The sequence below is a fragment of the Chrysochloris asiatica genome, unplaced genomic scaffold (assembly GCF_000296735.1).
Source record: "Chrysochloris asiatica unplaced genomic scaffold, ChrAsi1.0 scaffold00346, whole genome shotgun sequence".
NCBI lineage: Eukaryota > Metazoa > Chordata > Mammalia > Afrosoricida > Chrysochloridae > Chrysochloris > Chrysochloris asiatica.
This window is the reverse complement of record NW_006408864.1, coordinates 824,591-846,239: the sequence shown is the minus strand read 5'-3', so window position 1 is coordinate 846,239 and position 21,649 is coordinate 824,591. Positions and strand designations below refer to the sequence as shown.

The window sequence follows — 21,649 nt, the reverse complement described above, 5'->3', positions numbered from 1 at the left end:
AGAATGCCTGTCTCATCACTTCACCAATACCAAACTTCTCCCTACTTGAGTCCCTTCTTTTCTAAACCATGTTACTCACAGTTCTTAAACTGTCCTAACGATGCCTGTCATATCTAAGCACTTTCTAGCTTCACCTTCATTATGAATACTTTAAAATTATAATAAAATATGCATAACAAAATTTATCACTTTAACTATTTTATAGTGTATAAAACAGTAATACTACACAATTCATAATGTAATGTAACTATCACCATGAACTAATTATTAATACTTAGATAATATCAACTTTGACACAATCAAACCGATCTGCCCATTAGGGTCTCATGATGTTTTATTACATCTGCCATGTTCTAACATATTCAAATGGGGACTGCTCTTCCATTCTGTAGGTAAGCGGGATACTGCTACCTGCAAGATCCGCAGTTCAAATCCACCAGTCACTCATCAGAAACTCTGAACAGGGTTGCCATAGTGTAGGAAGCGACTTGACAGTATTTAACAAATAACTTGCTAAAGCAAGCAGCCCTGAGGCACAGCAGTTTATGCACTGGTGTACTAACTGAACCGCTGGAGGTTTAAACCCACCAGATAAGGCAGTCTGCATCCATAAAGACTTACAGCCTCAGAAATACTTTGTGCTTTCCTCTATCCTGTAGGTTCACTGTGAGTTGGAATCACACTCAAAGGCACAGGTTTGGATTTGCTTGAGCTTAGAGTTGAAAATTGTCAGTAGCAATGATGAGACAAGGCAACAAAAAGGACATACCATCGGAGGTTCTAGTCATCAGGGGTGAGCCTCTGGACATGGTGTTTGGATAACTCACAGGTGTCCTGCGGGCACTGGCATCATCATAAATCCCTGGGCTCAGCTGTGCTTTCGGAGCTTCATGAAGTGTCGACCTAAGAACGGAAGGGCCGGAGCTGACCACTGACGTGTGCCGGGAACGCACTGGCTCGCCTGCTTTCACATCCTCGTATTTTCCCCGTTCTATCACTTTGATGTTCTCGGGCACAATTTCCAGAGGAGGCATTCCACGAGTCAGTTTGCTAGGTCCTGTGATTAAGGATTTGACATTGTGTTTGATGGCAGATTGACCTGAGCTGCTGTCAAACTTTATCGGTGTACCCTAAAGGGAGAGAAACAAACATCAGAGGTAACCCAGGTCATCTGGTAGCCTAAACTTCTCAGGTAGATACCTGTCTCATGATGTTACACTGCTGTAGTAGTCTACATTGCATAATCATCCTGAGTTTTAGAGTTAACCACATTTTATACTATATACTATGGATATAAGGTAAAACTGAGGCATTACAAGAATGCTTTATAATTAAGTCACACTTTAAAATGCTACATAAAGCATTTTGGGTGTTCCCTCCTTTTTCCCTCCCAACCATCCGGGTGGCTGCTCTTGGTTGGGCACTGTGCCACAATTAAGACAGGAAGAAGGTTGCCACAAAGTAGATGAAAAAGTTGCTGGAATGGATCAACTCTAGGTTCTAACTTGTTATGAAAAACAGGAAATGTGTCCTGGAGTACAAGGAGACTCTGGAGATGATCAGGCAAGGCAAAGTGAAACTGGTGCCCAGCTTTGAGAAAATCTGACTACTATACCATGTTGGCCAAAACTAGTGTCCATCACTACAGTGGCAATGATATAGAATTGGGTCACACTGTGCAGAAAAGACCACAGAGTCTGAACACTGGCTTTTACTGATTCAGTTGATTCGATATCATTAGAAGCATGCCGGAACAGACTGGTGAAAAAGAAATCATGCAATTTTTTTTTTTTTTTTTAACAAAACTGGCCAGTGCTGGTTTAAAAACCAAACTAAGAAAAAAAAAAAAAAAAAAAGCTACATAAACATCACAGTTTAAGAGGAATTAATGAAAAATAGGGCCTCAATGTAGTTACCTGGGATATGGAACCTTCAATTATTGGCCTTGTACTCTGGACCACTTCAGGAGTCTTTCGGCTTTCCTGAGTTAGAATATCTTGCCGTGGAATCTCATGAATGGAACGCCCCATTTCTTTGATAGTAGTAATGCCATCATATGGTTTTCCTTTGGTAATGGCACCTTCAAATGCTCGTATGGGAGGGCTCTCCCTCTTAATCTGCTTGGGATATTTAAGGCCATCGTCAAAGCTTTCAGTTGTTGCTCTTGGTGTGCCTTAAAAAGAAAGCCAAGAAACATTTTATTCAAATAATGCCTTGCCATCTTGTGGTTCCTAGTTAATTTTCTGTTTTAATTAACTCCCCAAATAATATTCACCAGTCATTATCTCTTTTAAAGTGGCTCAAGATATGACAATATATCACTTATCACAAATCACAGAATGGTTCTCACATAATAAAGACATCTAGAAATTAAAATTGAGTCTTGGTGTAGCACTGTAGGATAAGCACTGGACCGCTAACCAAAAGGATTGGTGGTTCAAACCCAAGAGTCACTCCTCAGAAACCCTACACTCAAAGGATTGATATGAGTTGGAACCAACTAGACGGCACTTAACAACAACATATATTAAAATATTAGTCAACTATCATCTTTAAAAACTATGTAGCTGGGGATACAACGTGCCCAGTGGAGGAGGCTTCCTGTGGAGCCTTGCATTACATAAGACCATAGGGGGAATCCTGAACCCCATCCAGAATCTTCGGAGGTGGGAAATTTCCACTGGAAAGGACAAGCAGACCAGCCTGGAGCAGCTAGAAGAACAGAAGATATTTCTTGAAAGAAAGACTAACAGGAAAAATACAAAACAATTAACAGCAGTCCGACTGATTACTACAAGAAAAAGCAAGTTGCTCACCCAGGAGACACCAAGGCGAGCAGTTGGGTTCCCTCAGGGCAAACCTCCTGCCAAGACTAAGACTCAGTGGGAATACATGAGCAGATACCGTGCTCTGACTGGTGACCACGTGGGTTACCGATAAGGGGAAGTGAGGGAAAAACAGCAATGAAGCTATGAGCTAAGTCCAACCACGTTAAATAGATTCCTGTGAACCTGGGTGGAGACCTGGTTGGCCAGCAGTTTGCCAAGAGCTGGGACTCCTGGGCCCAGAGTCAGTGACATAGCCACAGAGGACTAGAGTGGAGAATGAAGCATCCAGCTGATAAGAAGAGAGGGCATAATACACAAGAACACCCACACTTGCAGATAATACCCACTTGACCTGGCTTCAATGGCTGGAAGATCAGAGCTCAACTAGAAGAAGAAAGAAGAGAAAAAAAGAGCAATCTGATACAATTTGATGAACTTGACCTACACCTATGGATGCAGTAAACAAATCTTTACAGCAAGGATCATTCCCACCCCCACTACACATGGAGAGGACAGGGATGGGCAACTTGGACACTGGCTACCCAAAATGGGGGAGGGGGACTAGAAAGGCAAGAAGTGACTGGCTTAAGCTTTCAAGAGGGAACCTAGATCCAGAGGGCATGGAGGAACGTAGACTCTCCACTGAGTAGTATCCAATCTGTCTGGGTAGAACTGATGAAAGGAGATGGGGATAGCACTCATGTGGTACAACAGTGAATAATTAATATCAGGATGGACTGTAAGGGTTGGAAATGTACAAGTAGACGTTTTGTAGCAAAAGGAAGCAAAGGGTGACTTTGCAGGCCAGGAGTGGAGGCCCCTGGGATCATCAAGGGACAAGAATGGAGTGTGGGACCCTACCCAGAGAAACAGTGATGCCAGAGATAGAAGCAGAGACGATGGAGTGGTTGGGAACTCTAGACCCAGAGAGGGAGAGGGGCTGTGTGCTGACGACCGGGGGGCAGGCTTGCGGGGTGTACCCTTTGGTTGGTTGATGATGCATGGAGGGGATTGTAACCATGGCATATAGGATAGGATGAATGTAAAGCTGATGTTCTCCCATGTAAACTATCACATAATGCATAATAATACAATTAAAAAAAAAAAAAAAAAAGCTACATAGCTAAGTGACAGAAAAATTATAATCAAGACCTTAATAGTTAATATTTCAAATGCTCAAATGTCATGAAAAACAGGCTTCATGCATTGCATAATAATGTCAAACTATTGTGCCAGTAAGGCAATCATGTGTAAAAAGCCAAAATGAACTGAACAGTTACCCTGCATGATGGAACCAGACAGTACAGTCCTCTCTTTCAGATCTGAATGAGGGCTCCCACGGGGCAATGCTCGACATATAAGCCCTTTTGAAATAAGAAAGCAATTCAAGTATTAAACATCACGTCTATGTCAACTCTCACATAATTAACACTATCTTCAGTACATACTTTAAAAAATCTGATCTATTTCCTTTTAAGGAGTCCTGGTGTGGTGCTATGGGTTAATGTACCAGACTGCAAAGACATTTAAAACTGAAAGGTTGGCAGTTCAAGCTCACCAGTTGCTCCTTGGAAACCCTGTATACAGGGTCGCTATGGGTCGGAACCCACTTGACGGCACTTAACAACAGTGTCTTTTAAATTTTATCATTAATTTTTTAGTGAAAATACACATAATTTCAACAGTTTCTACCTCTATAATTTAGTGACCTGGTATGGGGTTGTGGGTTAATGCGTTGGACTGGCAAAGTTAGTTTGAACTGCAAGGTCGGAGGTTCAAGCTCACCAGCCACTTCTCAGAAACCCTATACAGGGCCACTATGGGTTGGAACTGACTCTATGGCACTAACAATAACAACAACAACAACAATTTAGTGACATTAATTATATTCATGCAGACAGTGCTTTAAAAAAGCACAGTGCTCAGGGGAAACATACTTTATTTACTAACTAAGCTAAATTGTTTTCTGGTTCAAAGACAACTTCAGGGGATAATTTTAGTTTAAAGTCTAAGGTTTTATGATTATCTCTGGCAATAGTTTCAGGGGTTCAGCCAGTCTCAATGGCAACCAGACAAGCATTCCATTTCCTCCTTAGATTCCTAGCTTTCCTTCTTCTACAGTATATATTTCTGATGTAAGCTCTATGGGAAAAGGCATGCCACTTCAAATTTATGCAACACTCACAGAAGAATATCATGGGAGAAGTTGGAAGTACCCAACATGACATTATGCATTCCTTTTAAAATGTTTTCCTAAACAGAAAATGGCTATGAAGGTAACTTATTATATAGGTCAGCAAAAATAAAAAAGAATATAAAATATACAGAGAAAATAATGAATACATAACAAATTCTAATGTTTCTTTATTAAAGAGAAAGAAGAGAACGAGGGATCTGAAATCACTGATTAGATCTGAAATGTATTAGTGAGAAAAGGAAAACATGAAATACTCGTAGCATAAAAACAGGGAAAATACATTACGTGGAACATGTAAATAAAGAATTGCAAATAATTTCTTAAGAGTTTTTGGGAGTATACAATATAAAATTTGAATCAAGGCTTGGAAGTAACTACATGCATTTACCCTAAAGTAAAGGGAAGTGACCTAGTTTTTTTTAATATGGAGAAAATGCAGCATAGAACTTTTAAGATGAAGAAATCTTTACTCTGCTTTTATTATTTTATCCAGATTAAAATTAAACAGCTGGGCAGGTTAAGATTCATTATTTACTGAATCATATTATCTGATTAACACCAGATTAAGACACTTGGGGAGCTGTTTCTAATCCTTTCAGAAAGAAGGTATTAGTCTCAATTTCTAGAAAAACAAAGAGGCACAAAGAATTTCACGAGGAAATGGTGAAGCTAGGATTCAAATATATGCCTTTATTCTGTCCACTACACCATTTATCTGCCTCACACACACAAAAATCTCATGAATTTTACATTTTTAAACTCAGGGATAAGCTACAAATTATATTAACTTTCAAATATGAGCATTCCACTAGTTACCTGTGATACATCCAATTATGCCTTATACTAACTTCTCATCACTCTCATAAACCATTTGATTTACAGCTAGATATAAAAAAAATTTTTATATTATAAATATAAATGTTCACATTCTGTGTTATATTTATACAAATTTCAGGTAGATATGACATACAGATCAAATTCAACTTAATTCAACAATGCCAACTTACTATACAGAATTAAATTTATCTGAATCATGTTTTAAGAGTTATATTACCCTCCAAAGGTGCTGACACAGGAGAGTCCCTCATTGACATTCCTTGTTTCATATTTCCTTCCACAGAGTCATAACTTCGCTTTAAACTGATTTCATGAGCTGTTCTTGGACTCCTAGTCCCTTCTCGGGCATTCTTAATATCTGCAGAATATAGACACAAGAATTGCTGAGAGAAAGCCTGACATCTACATTGCATAATAAATATTAATTTTATAAAGCATTTTATAAAGACAGCATTTATCTTCATTGCCAATATACATCTATGTATATGATATTCATGAACATGTTTTCATTCACTTAAATATAATGTATTGAGTGCCTGCAGTGTGTCAGGAATATATTAGATGTTGCAGATAGAGATAACAAAACCAGAATCTCTTTCCCTCACTGAATTTATCCAAGAGTGGAGCATAAATACCTATAGATATCAATAGGTAATATTGTATATACGATAGATAGTATTGTATACAGTAGGTAATATAGGCATACAGAGTAATAAGGGAGACCTGGAGGACAAATAAGAGTTGTTGAATAAGTCAAAGGTAAAGAAAGGAAAATGTGGTCCAGGTAGAGGGAATAGTGAATACAAAGACTCCAAGGCAGGACAGAGTATGATACAAGAAAAGAGCTAAGGTTTATAAATGGTAAATGTATAGAGTGAAGCTGGAAGAGAGGAGATGGAAGTAAAGGCAGGCACAAGGAAAAGAGATAGAGCCCTGGGAACATATTAGTTAAGTATTTGGCTGCTAGCCAAAAGGTTGGCAGTTCAAATCCACCCAAAGAACAAGGAGAAAAATTTAGCTATCTACTTCCATAAAGATTACAGATTAGAAGACCCAATGAAATAATCTACTCTGTCATGTAAAGATGCTATGAGCTGGAATTGACTTGATGGGACTTAAAGGCCAAAAGGGGAAGAGTGAGAGGGAACAACTTGAAGAGAAAACTCAGGAGCAGCTCACATAGGTATGTACATCTCAGGAAGGAGTTTGCAGTTATCCTAAAGACAATATGGGAAGTTAAGTAGAAACTTGGTATGATGTACACTTTGTATAAGGTAATGACTGGAAGTGACGAGAACAGTTAGGGAACTACTGTGTTATCCAGCTGAAAGATGTCAGCAGCAGGGCATACAGAAAAATGGATGGGTTCCAGGAAACAACAGAAACGGATGTGGAAATGGGAAGGAATCAAAGATGACATCTGAATTTCTACCTTGGGCAATGTACATTGCTATTTTCTTCCAGAAACAAAATGTCAATCACTGGTTTTTCAGCCTTCCTAAATCAAACCTTGGATTTCCATATAGATTTTATATATAAAATTATATTCAAAATATGCCAGAAGTATAAAATCAAAGAGTAGAAAAAAGAAAATTACCATGTATTTTGCATTAAGTACTACTGTGTGGACCTGATTATTTTAAAACTTTTTATTGTGAACTGAGTGAAGGTTTACAGAGCAGATCATCAATTTACATTCAAAAAACCAAACACTTCGTTCCATCTCAATGTTTGCAATCCCCTCAGTGTTTAACATCATAAATCCCATTTCCTCCTTGTGTTTTTTATTTCCATTCTTCCTTCTTTGCCAACCCTTCTGAACTTTGTCCTTAGGTAAATGCTGCCTTTGTGATCCTGAATGGTTGACCATTCTATGGTGTACATAACTAATGTTATCTCCCTATGTACCTATCTATTGCTTGGCAGAAAACTGAGCCATGAGGGTGAGTTCAATTCCAGATCCGATGGCTACCCAAGGACCACAGTCTTTGGATTCCACCAGTCTCTATCTGACCAGTAGGACTGACCTTTTTTTTTTATGATACTGAGTTTGAGTCTATAATGCAGTACTTACTATCATATGACAAGATGTGTCCACTTTTGCCTTCATAAATAACATGGCCTTTGGATGCAGCTTCTTCTCTGCCTTTCTCAGGACTGCCTTCTTCAACAGGCATTCTAGTAATGGATCCCTTCACCAATGCCTCAGTTGGTATCCCAGCCTGGGACAGAGCCGGGGTGCCCTACCATCAACAAAACACAAACACCAGAAGATTTACTGAAGTTTAGAGAAAATGCCAAGACACCAAGTAATTTAACCTAATACATCGAGAGCAATCCATACCATCAAAGAAGAAAGCCCAAGCACATGAGAGAAAATCAGATACTAATTTCTAAAAACATAAAAAAATTCTATACTTTTGTTCTTGAACTCTGCCACATAAAATGATGATTGTTGTTGTTGTTGTTGTTAAGTGCCACTTAGTCGGTTCCGACTCATAGCAACCATGCACAGCGTTTCTGAGGAGCGGCTGGTGGCACAAACTGACCCTGTGGGCCACACCAGGACTTCAAAATGATGATAGATATGTTAATTAAATTCGTTTTGTTTACCACCTTGAAGGGAAACCTCTATTAAGGCACTTTACTCTCAGAAAAGAAGTTTGTCTTCAGGCTTAAAATCATATAAACATAATAAAACTTTCACAAAATTTCTAATAAAAATAAGACTTGATAAATTAAGTTTAAGTTTTGAGTAACCACAACTTTCTCTTACATTACGAAGAGAGGAAAACAGAACTTTCAACTATTGAAACTGTCTGCTGGGTTAGGCTTTTGGCCATCAATAAGAGGAGGGTAAGAAAAACTGTTCTGTGATATTGATTCAAGGCATGTCACATCATCTGACTTTCACCATCACTAGGCTTCTTCTGGGTTGCTAAGGACCATGCGTCTTTTCATCCTTCTCTAAGCAGTGAACCCTTCTTTCAAGAAAAACTATTTAAGGAACCTACCTAATTAGAAGCAAGGTCAGCAGTTTGAAACTACCAGCTATTCTGTGGGAGAAAGATGAGGCTTTCTGCTCCCGTAAAGATTTATAGCCTTGGAAACCCTATACAGGGTCGCTATGAGTTGGAACCAACTCCATGGCATGCACATAACCAACCAACCAACCAACCAACCAACCAACCAACCAACCAAATTAGAAAAGCAGTTTGTAAGAGTGAGCTGCTCAAGTTGAAATGGGAGTTGAAGGCACAGATCTAAGCCCACTCAAACATTTGATATCTCCAATACTCTGATGACCTCTTAAGCTGCAGTGAGTAAAATCTGAAAACCCATATCTATCAAAGGAAAAAGTGAAAGCGATACATTTACTTGTCCAGCCATTAAACTAGCTTTGGGGGAAAATTTTTGAATCTTTAATACTCACTGCAAAAGTGCTCATGTCATACAGACAGATGTACTTAGCAGATAAAGCCCAGTCTCATTTGACCCAATTCATACTGTCTTCTACTACACACATGGGATTAAAAAGAAATAATAATACATAAGGGCACATTTATGCTCCTTCCGTTCATATTAAAGTGTTAGATTTTTCCTGAAAGTTCATTTTAGAGAAAAGGGTTTACTGCTTAGAGATGTGAAAATTTACTATATAACCTGAGTAGTGCTGTGGGATAAAGCACTAGACTACAAGGTTGGTTTAAACCATAAGGTCATCAGTTCAAATTCACAAGTCACTCCTTGGAAACACTATACAGGGTTGCTGTGAGTTGGAACTGACTTGACGGCACTAAATAGCAACAACATATAACTTTACAGATTGTTGTTTTTATTGTTGTTGTTAGGTGCCATCAAGTTGGTACTGACTCATAGCAATCCGATGTACAGCAGAATGAAACATGACCTAGTCCTGGGCCAACCTCACAAATGTTGCCATGTTTAAGACCATTCATGCTGCCACTTTGTCGATCCATCTCACTGGGGGGGTCTTCCTCTTCTACTCTGAGCCTCCACCTTACCAAACATGTTATCCCTCTTAAGTGACTGGTCTCTCCTGACAGTATGTCCTAAGTATGAGACGAAGTCAGGCCATCCTGGCCTACAAAGAGCACTTTCAAGATTAGTATATGCCACATACGCTGTAAAACCATATCTGATTGCATAATCATGTAGAAATCTTATTGAAACTGGACACTTAATAGATGGCTAGTGGGAACTGAAATTGATGCATTATTATGCTCCCATGGTCAGCAAGGTCCCAGGGCAAGGGTTCTCAAATAAGCATGAAGTCAAATCACTTGAAGTAAATAGCCAATATTATTTATTTCTCCCTAAAAGGGTTGGGCAAATGCAGATTTCTGGGTCCTGCAACCAGCTGTCCCAGTTTAGTTGGCTTCGTTTGGGGTAGGGTCTGAGAATTTACATTTTTTAGCAAGTTTTCAGGTGACGATGAAGATGCTGATCTGGAAACCACACTATGAGAACCAATGTTTTAGGGAACAGGAAGAAAGATTCAGAATATGAACAGAACAGAAAACTTGTGACAGGCACAAAGTGCATGGGACTCTTTTTACAATGACTTCCCCAAACAGACTTTTACTTTTCCAGGTACACATAAAGTGAGAGCTGTTTTACATTTCAAATTAAAAGGAACATCTAACTGAGAAAAAGAAAAATATTTTATTAATCAAATTGGTTATTTACTTAGCCCCAAAAGGGAAGAAGAAGACTGGTTTTTGTGCTTTAGTCAATGCTATGCACGTTTCGTAATTTAGTATTTGATTCTAGCAAGGCAGCTTATGAGGTGCTTCAAAAAGTGTATAGAAAATGCCATTATATTTTAATTCCATTTTTCACCTACGTTTTGAACCATTCTAATATATACTGAGATTGAAGACCTTCTTCAAAAGACATGAAAGCAAGTAAATACAGTAATTTTCTTCTCTATTTCTGTGTAAGTTGAACATGTGGTAAAAGCTTTGTTAAGAAAAGAGAGAGAGTTGGGTCAATCAGAACTTGTTTCTTCTACCAGTTTGTAAATCAGTGACATTTTCAAACGAACCAGAGTATAAATACTACAGCATGTGATCTAATAATCACATATTAATGCCTTACTGTAGCTAGTTGGAGGGTCTTAGGCTGATTATCACTAAGAATCAGTCAAAAAACTCAGAATAAGCAACAAAACTGTACTGTTGGAACAGCAAACACTTAACGGACTTTCCCTCTAGTTTTCTCATTAGTTCGTGTTCTGTGTCTGAAAAATGATCACCACTAACCTGAGTGATGGAGCCCCGCAGGGAGGGGATGCTTTCCACGGAGATTTTGCTGGTCGGGGTTCCTCGAGTTATACTTCCCTCTTGGATGGTTCCAGTGGTACCTAAAGAAAAATAAATATATCACCAAATTACACTTCCCAACTCAGCCAGAAGAAAAAACAGAAAGCCCTACTTGGGAGAAAGGTAAGAAGAGAAGGAAAGAGCAGCACATAAAGAATTATTTTTGTTTTACTGAAATATACTTCTAAAATATTATTGCATTAAAAATAACTACTAAAATAATGGAATTGCAAAGTTTTAAAAACATTTTTTGTATGGAATAAAAAAATGTAAATTTAGAATTAAAGACTAACTTGAAAACCTTTCATTAAAACATATTAAATATTTTTTGCTAAACACCATATTTTACCTCTGACCACACCTTCATGTTGGGCTCTGACCAGTAAACCCTCTGGTTGTGAATTCTGGCTTCGGGGAGAAAATTCTTCTTGCTTGATGTAGGGCACAGCAGCTGTGGTCCAGAGAACAAAAAACAGGAAGATATCAAGCACTGAATTACTACTGGTGATGCTACAAATGCAGAAACAGTCGTATTGAATCACTGACCTGATTTGGAAGATTCCTGTTGCCGTGGCAGCCCAAGAGAAATAGACCCCACTGAGGGCTTAGCTGTTTCTTGAGTGTAGGAAGTCTGGTTGTGAGAGGTCAGATAAGTGCCAGGTGTTCCCTAAAAGTAATTCCAAAGGACTAAATAAACATTGTCTTGTCACAAAGTCAATTTTTATAATAAAATTAATTTTGTTTACAAAATTTTGTTTTTTAAAACTAGGTTATGCCCTCCCCCTCCCCCTCAAAAATTAAAAATAAGGTGTTTGTAAAGCAAGAAAATACTTGTCATGGATTGCTTAAAGTCTTAAAACAATGATAAAGGGAATGAGAAAAAAGTCTTCTGAAATTTTAATAAATTACATTCACATAATATTTTTACTAAAAAATTATATATGTAAAGCACTTAAACAATATATTCAAAATGTAAGCTATTATTGATAAAAATACTACAGCTGTTGGGGGTACTAGGGAAGGATTGCATGGAGGGGATTGTAACCATGGCAATGAGACGATATACGATAGAATGAATGTAAAACCAATGTTCTCCCATGTAAACTATCACATAATTCACAATAAAACATAAAACAAAAAAAAAAAATACTACAGCTGTTGATGACTGGTTACCAGGGGGTGGAGCAAGGAGTGAGTGGAGTTACTGCTGGTGAGATGCTGAGTTTGGGTTTGAGGTGATATAAAGCTTCTGGAAATACACAATGATAATGGCAGCACCATTAATTAATTAATATATTGAATTGTATTCAATTCAAATAATGTATTGAATTGAATTGTAATATAATAAATAATATACAAGAATGGTTAAAATGGCAAACTTTTTATCATCCAAAAAATAGCTATGACAGAGCATTATCATTGAAAAAGGGTGAGTAAAGATATAGAAAAACTCTTCACTTTCAGCAAGCAAGGTTGTATCATCTGCATATCTCAGGTTGTTAATAAGTCTTCCTCCAATCCTGACGCCACGTTTTCCTTCATAGAACCCAGCTTCTCGTATTATTTGCTCAGCGTACATATTGAACAAGTATGGTGAAAGAACACAAGCCTGTCGCACACCTTTCCCAATTTTAAAACATTCAGTGTTCCCATGCTCTGTTCAAACAAATGCCTCTTGGTCCAGGTACAGATTTCTCACAAGTACAATTAAGTGTTCTGGAATACTCATACTTCTCAATGTTGTTCATAGCTTGTCATGACCCACACAATCGAAAGCCTTCGCATAGTCAATAAAGCATAGGTAAACATCCTTCTGATATTCTCTGCTTTCGGCCAAGATCCATCGGACATCTGCAATGATATCTCTCGTTCCACAGCCTCTTCTAAATCCAGTTTGAACCTCTGGAAGTTCTCTGTCAATGTATGATTGTAGCTGTTTCTGTATTACCTTGAGCAAAACTTTACTAGCTTGAGATATCAAAGAGATTGTCCAATGATTTTCGCATTCCACTGGGTCACCTCTCTTTGGAATGGGCACAAGTATGGATCTCTTTCAATCAGTCGGCCAGATAGTTGTCTTCCAAATTTCTTGGCAGAGATGAGTGAGTGCCTCCTGTGCAGCCTCACTTTCTTGAAAGATTTCAATTTTTATTCCATCAATTCCTGGTGCCTTGTTCTTTGCCAATTCCTTCAATGCACTCTGGACTTCTCCCTGAGTATCACTGGCTCTTGATCATATGATACCTCTTGAAATGGTTGAACATTAACCATTTCCTTTTGGTACAATGACTCTGTGCATTCCTTCCATCTCCTCTTGATGCTTTCTGCATCATTCAATAATTTGCCCAGAGAATCTTTCAATAATGAAAGTTGAGGGTTGATTTTTTTCTTCCGATTCCCCAGCTCGAGAAATGCTGTGTTCTTCCTTTTTGGTTTTCTGATTCCAAATTTTTGCATATTTTATTATAGTATTTGGCTTTATCTTTTCAAGCTGATCTTTGAAATTTTCTGTTCAGCTCTTAGACCTCCTCATTTCTTCCATTTGCTTTAGCATCTCTATGCTGGAGAGCAAGTTTCAGAGTCTCCTCTTAAATCCATTTTGACCTTTTCCTTCTTTCTTGTCTTCATTAATTAATGACTTTTTGCTCTCTTCATGTATGATGTTCTTGATGTCATCCCACAACTCTTCTGGTCTTTGGTCTTTGGTGTTTAATGCATTAAATCTGTTCTTCCCATGATCTCTAAATTCAGGTCATATTTGGCTCTTGTGGACTTGTTTTCATTTTCTTCAGTTTCAGATTGAATTTGCAAATGAGTAATTGATGGTCTGCTCCACAGTCTGCCCCTGGCCTTATTTGCATTGATGATATGGAGCTTTTCCATCTTCTTTTTCCACAGATGCAGTCAATCTGATTTCTATGTGGTCCATCTGGCGAGGTCCACGTACATAGTCGTCTGTTATGCTGTCTAAAGAAGGTACTTGAAATAAAAAAATCATTGGTCTTGCAGAATTCTACCAGCCACTCCGCGGGAGAAAGATGAGGCATTCTGCTCCCGTAAAGATTTACAGCCTCGGAAACCCTGTACAGGGTCGCTATGGGTCAGATCCGACTCGACGGCACTTAACAACAACAACAACAATCATGCGTTCTCCAGCATCATTTCTATCACCAAGGCCATATTTTCCAACTACTGGTCCTTCCTTTTTGCACCCAACCTTTGCATTCCATCACCAGTAATGAGCAATACATCGTGATTGCATGTTTGATCGATTTCAGATTGAAGAAGTTGGTAGAATTCTTCTATTTCATCCTCACTGGCTTTAGTGGTTGGTGCATAAATTTGAATAACAGCTTTATTCATAGCACTCAAAAACTAGAAACAGCTCAGGTTTAGAAATAAGAGAATGAATAAACAAACTGGTATGCTCAAACAATGGGTTATAATTCAGCAATAAAAAGGAAGAAACCATTGATTACAAAAAAAACTTGAATGAATTCCTGATTCAACTAAAACACAAAAGAATGTGTACTGTATGACTCCACTTATATGAAGTTCTAGAAAAGTAAAATTCATTGATGATAACAAACAGTAGAATAGTGATTGCTTCAGGCTATGGGAGGAGACGACTTAGGAAGGGATATGTCCGTTCTGAGGAGATGAAAATGGTCTATAACTTGATAAGAGTTGGGATCACTGGGTATATGCACAACAGTAGTAAAAATGAACTGAACAGTTAAAATGAGACCATATCTCAACTCACTTAACAATAATAATAAAGTTGGGAAGTGGTGGTGGTTAAATTTTAGTTGACCAAAGTCAGAATAAACAGGGTCTTCCCTAAAGTATCAAGCATTGTGGCGCTGTAGGATAGGCACATGACCAAAAGGTCAGTTTGAACTGCAAGGCAGGCAGTTCAAGCTCACCAGTTGCTCTTCAGAAACCATATATAGGGTTGCTACTAGTTGGAACCTACTCGGTGGCACTAAAAAAACAACAATTTAATATTGAGTATTTGTAACAGTCAACAAATATTCTAATAACTGAAATGATCTCATTTGAATTTATACTGCACTAAGCTTTAAGGCTCAGCTATACTTCTGGTAAGTTAAACCAGGTCACTCAATCTGGGCACATAACTTAAAAAAACATCCAATGTGTGGCGCAGAGTACAGTTAACTGTGCATTTTCTAGGCACTGTCTCCAGAAGTTTCATATTTGGACACAGTATTTTTAGTAGTATGACAAATAGATGTGAGAAGCAGGGGAAAGTTTACCAAAGCAACATTAAACAGGAAATCTACAGGTGAGAAATCTTTTACCTGTGAGATTGAGCCTCCCATTATAAAGGATGGTTTTTCTGAAGCCACTGTGGTCTTGGATGATGGAATGAGAGGAGGTGGTGGTCTTGTTGGCCGAGTTGTTGAAAGTCGAACCCCTTCAGGGAGATTAGTTATCACTTGATGCGGAGCAGGCTGGAGGACTTTTAAAGGGAAAAATAAATAATTTTTAATAGTCAATTTCCTAGTTTACAGCATTCTACTTATTTTAGTTATTCCTAAAATTTTTAAATCACAAATATAAATGCAAGATGAAGCCATGGATGAAAATTTTCAGTCTAAATTTTTCATTCACGTGAATTAAATATTTACAACACATCTGTACATCACAAACAGCAGTTGTAAGAGTGAAATACTCAACTTCCTGTCAAACCAGAACTTTCAAACTGATACTCAATTCAAACTACTTCTGCTTAGCACATCCCAAACCTTCAACATCCAATCATTGTTTTATCCTTCTCTATTATCTCTTTGGACCTCACCATGGAGGTGAGGAAGAAAGGCACTTGGAAACAGCTGATAATACTACTTTGTAGAACGTACACACGCAACTGAAAACCCCTTTGCTTCTAGCATAACTTGACAAACATTTACCCATTCTGGTTCTCACAGAATGCTTGAAATTCCTGGGAGCAAAAAGACCTTAAGATTTTTACAAACAGCGTGTTATTCTTAAAAGAAAATCCAATCAAAGTCACAATAAAAATGTGTGAACACAAACTTCCCAGTGGCCCAGTGAATCTCAGCTGAATACAACTAATGATGTAATGCAGAGAAAGTCACTTTGAAACAGCAAGGACATGTCCTGGAAATTCAATCATGAGTATAAACACCCCAGTGCTAACATCTGCAGGTAGATGGCCAGCAGCCACTGTGCAGAGGAATCATATTTACCTGGTGGGACACTATAGCGGGCTGCACTCATATCAGGCTGTGGAGCGGCTTTACTGACTTCTCTTGGAGAGAGCCTACACGGTGAGGCTGACCGTGCTGCAGGACTGTGCATCTGTGCTTCCTGTTCTAGAGCACGTCTGACCTCAGCATAAGGCATATAGGCGACTGATTTTCCTAAGAAAGTTAAAGTTATCAAAATAAGGGAAGAACCCCAAATTAAAATAGTAAGTGTGAAAGGACCAAGCCCACACCATACAGGGGCAGATCCGTGTATATATTAATATCCAGATCTAAAAATTTCATGGGGGAAATATCCACCCACAGAGTGGTTAAGAAACTCTATAACCTACATTCTATATTTACATACCATCACTATAATCTAATAGAAACCTCAAAAATTATGTTTTGTTTTGTTTTTTTCTTTAAAAGACAAAGAACTTCTCTTTCCTCTTATTAGAAGAATCAAGTGTTTTCACATGCAATAAAACCAAAACAGGCAAACATCAGATTACTCATTCTATGAATTCAAGTCTGGCCTAAATTAGAAGCCAGAACTCTAAGAACTTCGTATCTCTTATAAGGATCCTGGCTCAAGCCCACTGCTTAATATTCATAGAAATACATGTAACTAAAGCCTTAAAGAACATACAGGCACAACTAATCCAAAGAACCTACACAGGCTTATAAAACTAAAAATATTGCTGAAATAATGCTAGTGAAAATTACTTAACATTTAAATTACCTCTATAAAGCATAAATACACTTAAACCAATAAAGGGCATGCCAGAGATACAGATTTATATTACAACTTTCTTTTAAAAAGCAAAACAAAAACACCTCACAAATACATAATTTTTCCTTCCTGAAAGAAACTGACACATTGCAGAAAATTTGCCCAATCAAAGAAGAATAAAGTAAACATTTTATGTGACCCTACCTACTTAGAGATTGTGCCATTTTACTATCTGCTAGAATAAATTCCCATTAATTTCTTATTTTATGTATTTTCCTTACATAGTTGTATATCAACTTATTCTTCCATATCAATAAATCTCAATTGAGAATCATTTCATATACTTTCTTCCAAACAAAGTATCACTAGGCTTTTCATAGAACTTGCATAAAATTTATGAATAATATGGGAGACTGTTATGAATTTTCCAAGTGAGTCTACTTTTTTTTTGTTTTAATGTTTTATTGTGAATTAAGTGATAGTTTACAAGGGAGAACATTAGCTTTACAATTATCGTATATCATTTCATTGCCATGGTTACAATCCCCTCCATACATCATAAACCAACCAAAGAGTACACCCTACAAGCCTGCCCCCTTGGTCGTCAGCACACAACCCCTCTCCCTCTCTGGGTCTAAAGTCCCCAGCCGCTCCATCTCTCCACGTCATCATCTTTGCCTCCATCTCTGGCGTCACTACTTCTTCCGGGTAGGGTCCCGTTCTCCGCTCTTGTCCCTTGATGGTTCCAGAAACCTCAGCTCCTACACTGCAAAGTTAATCACTCCCCTCCTTGTTACAAAATGTCTACCTTTACATTTCCAACCCTCACAACCAGTCCTGAAAACAATTATTCACTACTGTATCACAAGAGACCTATCCGTATCACCTTTCATCAGCCCCACCCAGACAGATTGGATACGATTCAGTGGCGATTCTACCTTCCTTCGTGCCCTCTAGATCTAGGCTCCCTCTTGAAAGCTTGTAAGCCAGTCACTTCTTGCCTTTGCAGGCCCCCCCATTTTGCGTAGCCAATGTCCAAGTTGCCCATCCCTGTCTACTCTGTGTATGGAGGGGGTTGGAATGATCCTCGATGTAAAGATTTGTTCCCTCTTTTGAGCTACTGCATCAATAGGTGAAGGTCAAGTTCATCAAGTTGTATCAGATTACTCTTGTTTCCCTCTTCTCTCTTCTTCTAGTTGAGCTCTGATCATCTAGTCACTGAAGCCAGGTCAAGTGGGTATTATCTGCATGTGTGGGTGTTCTTGTGCATATGCCTCTCTTCTTATCAGTTGGATGCTTCACTCTCCACTCTAGTCCTCTGTGGCTATGTCACTGACTATGGGCCCAAGAGTCCCCAGGTCTTGCCATACTGCTGGCCAACCAGGTCTCCACCTGGCTTCACAGGAGTCTATTGAATGTTGTAGGGCTTAGCTCCCAGCTTTGTTGTTTTTCCCTCATTAAGTCTTAGTCTTGGAAGGGGGTTTACCCTGGGTAAGCAACTCGCTTGTCTTGTAGTAATCAGTCAGACTGCCTATATTGTTTTGTATTTTTCCTGTCAGTCTTTCTTTCAAAAAGTATCTTCTGCTCTTCTAGCCGCTCCAGGCTGGTCTGCTTGTCTTTTCAAGTGGAATTTTCCCACCTCACAAAGATTCTGGATGCGGTTCAGGATTCCACCTATGTATGGTCTTATGTAATGCAGAGGCTCCGCGGGAAGCCTCCTTCACCAAGTGACAAAGTTAACAGTTAATGAAAAGTTATTAAAAATTACTGCAAGGGCTACAGGTATCAAGTGGGATAACTACTGTTGTATGGAGGGGATTTCAGCCATTGAGATGAAACAAAGTGTATGATTTGTTAACTACAAAACAAAAATTTTTCTTTTAATTACTTTCTTTCACATGTTGTTTAAATTACTTTTTCCCATATGTTGTTAGGTGGCATTCAGCCAATTTTCACCTCCTAGCAGCCCTATGTGACAGATTAAAGTTCTTTCCTAAGATTTTCTTGGGTGTAACTTTATGAAAGCAGACTGCCAGGTCTTGTTCTCGGGGCGTTGTTGAGTAGTTTTGAATCATCAAACTTTTTTCATATACATGTTGATATACCCACACATATAACTTAATCACTACAGGGGTAGATGAAAGACATGGGTTTCTGTATATTAATTCTAAGAAATTTAATGAACTTTCTTCTTATCGCTAATAACTTTTCAATTGATTGGGCTTTCTAGGTGGATAGTTTTATTATCTTTAAAAGTAATAATTTGTTTTCTCTCTTCAAACAACTAGGTGTTTTTGTCTTTCCTTTTCTTGTTTCTTTACTGCACTGTATTAAGTAATTATGGGTCACCCAGGTAATTTCCAATAAAGGGGAAGGTCTCTAACATTTATTTCTGCATTAAGTGTAAAATTAATAATTGGTTTCAAATAAAATTCATTATTAAAAGATATGAAAATTATTCTATTGTTAACTAAAATGTTTTTAAAAATCAGAAACTACAGTAATATCAGCAAATATAATGCACAGGAACTAGCACAAGTACTTATTATGTGCTAATCGCTGTGAATTATATGAATTATTTATTCTTCACAAACCAATGAGATTATAAGCTCCATTTTACAGATGAGAAAACTGAGGGTCAGAAAAATCATACTTAAATTTTCCCAATTAAGGACTACAGTTATCAGGAATTTTTTTTAAAAAACAGTATCACTCCAGACCCTGAACTCTGCATGTTAGTGCAGCAATATGATCTCTCTGAAATACTAGGTGCTGATGTTCACATGGCCTTTGAAGTATTAAGTTGATGGTACTCTTGTTCTATCTCTGGCATACTATTATAATGAATTACATTATTAAATATCTTAATACTGAATATGCATGTTTCTGAAAAGAAAATAATTTTTTTCTTTTCTAAAAAATTTAATATGCAACTATATTATAAATTCAGTGCTCAATTAATTTTCTCATTTCCAAAAGGATGCAAATTTAGACATCTCTAAACACAGAAACTTAAATTACCACATACCCAGAGCTGGGGAAACCATCAAAGAAACAAATAAAGCAAACACACACAACAGGCTAAATTCAATTGTGCATTAAGTCTTATTTCAATTGCACTATTGCTGTTGTTGTTAAGAGTCGTTGAGTTGGTTTGAACCCATAGCAACTCTGTATATGATTTCCAAGGAACAGCTGGTGAGCTTGAACTGCTGATCTTGCAGTTCAAAAGGCTTTGCAGTCTGGTGCATTAAACCACAGCACCTCACCAGGACTGAATTGCATAGAGTTGTTAAATTTGCATTCAAATTTCAATTCTATCTCTACATGCATAAATTTTAATGTATCACTATAGATTAAGAGGCTTTAAAGTCATGTTACTTAGAAATGAAAAAAAATTCTTAAAGTTCTTTTCCCAAGTTTTCCAACTGATGGAAAATCTTTAATCTACTTTAAAAGTACATGTCTACTATATAGTTAGTTGGAAGGTGCTTTGGTAGTGTAGTGAATTACAAGCTGAGCTGTAAGGTCAGCAGTTCAAAACTACTAGCGGTTCCGCGGGAGAAAGATGAGACTTTCTGCTCCCGTAAACATTTACAGCCTCAGAAACCCTGTGCAGGGTCACTATGAGTCTCACGACTACACGGCACATAACGACCACCACCACTATATAGTTGGGAGTTCTGGTGTGGCACTACGGGTCAATATGCTGGACTGCAGGATCAGCCACTCCTCAGAAACCCTATACAGGGTGGGTTTTTAATGGGCTGGAACCAACTCAATGGCACTTAACAACAGCTATATAGTTGGACTCCTGGTGTGGTGCCACAGTATAGCACTGGACTGCTAACCGCAAGGTCAGTTGTTAAAACCCACCAGCTGTTCCATGGAAACCCTACACTGGGTCACTATGAGTTGGAACTCATTCCTCAGCACTTAAAAACAAATATCAGTATTTAAGGAAATCTGGATCAGCACTGGACTACGAAGTATAGGTCAGCAGTTCAAACCCACTAAGTGCGCCTCAGAAACCATATATATATATATATATATATATACACATCAGGTTGCTATGAGTCAGAACCAACTCGACAGCACTTCATAACAACAACTACAAGGTCAGCAGTTCAAACTGACCACCTCCTCCTCTGAAAGCCTATACAGAGTCGCTATGGATCAGAACCAACTCAACGACCGTTAACAACAACTATATAGTTAACTGGACCATTCATATTAAGAGAAAATGAATGCAACCAAACAGCTGGACAGTAGGTACTGCCTGTTACTTACTAAATTAGAACCGGAAGGGGAAAGCCAAAATCATACTCCTAATTCAAGTGGTCTATGGAGTCCTGGGGAGTCCTGGTGTGGTGCTGTGGGTTAATGCACTGGACTGCAAGTCAGTTTGAACCACAAGGTCGGCAGTTCAAGCTCACCAGCCGCTCTATGGGAACACTATGAGTTGGAACCAACAA

At 38.2% G+C, this 21,649-nt stretch overlaps 1 protein-coding gene across 2 annotated transcripts in view; it reads right to left on the bottom strand.

Annotated features, from left to right (window-relative positions):
* NCOR1 (nuclear receptor corepressor 1) overlaps positions 1 to 21,649 on the bottom strand; it is a 213,667-nt gene that overhangs the window by 34,617 nt on the left and 157,401 nt on the right. For both annotated transcript variants that reach the window (XM_006875906.1, XM_006875907.1), the window contains 9 exons: positions 15,530 to 15,690; positions 11,754 to 11,874; positions 11,557 to 11,658; positions 11,148 to 11,248; positions 7,937 to 8,105; positions 6,080 to 6,220; positions 4,109 to 4,192; positions 1,917 to 2,173; positions 770 to 1,130 (listed from right to left, as the gene is read on the bottom strand). In XM_006875906.1, the coding sequence (XP_006875968.1) occupies positions 770 to 1,130; positions 1,917 to 2,173; positions 4,109 to 4,192; positions 6,080 to 6,220; positions 7,937 to 8,105; positions 11,148 to 11,248; positions 11,557 to 11,658; positions 11,754 to 11,874; positions 15,530 to 15,690 (1,497 nt within the window). The remainder of the gene's footprint in view (positions 1 to 769; positions 1,131 to 1,916; positions 2,174 to 4,108; positions 4,193 to 6,079; positions 6,221 to 7,936; positions 8,106 to 11,147; positions 11,249 to 11,556; positions 11,659 to 11,753; positions 11,875 to 15,529; positions 15,691 to 21,649) is intronic.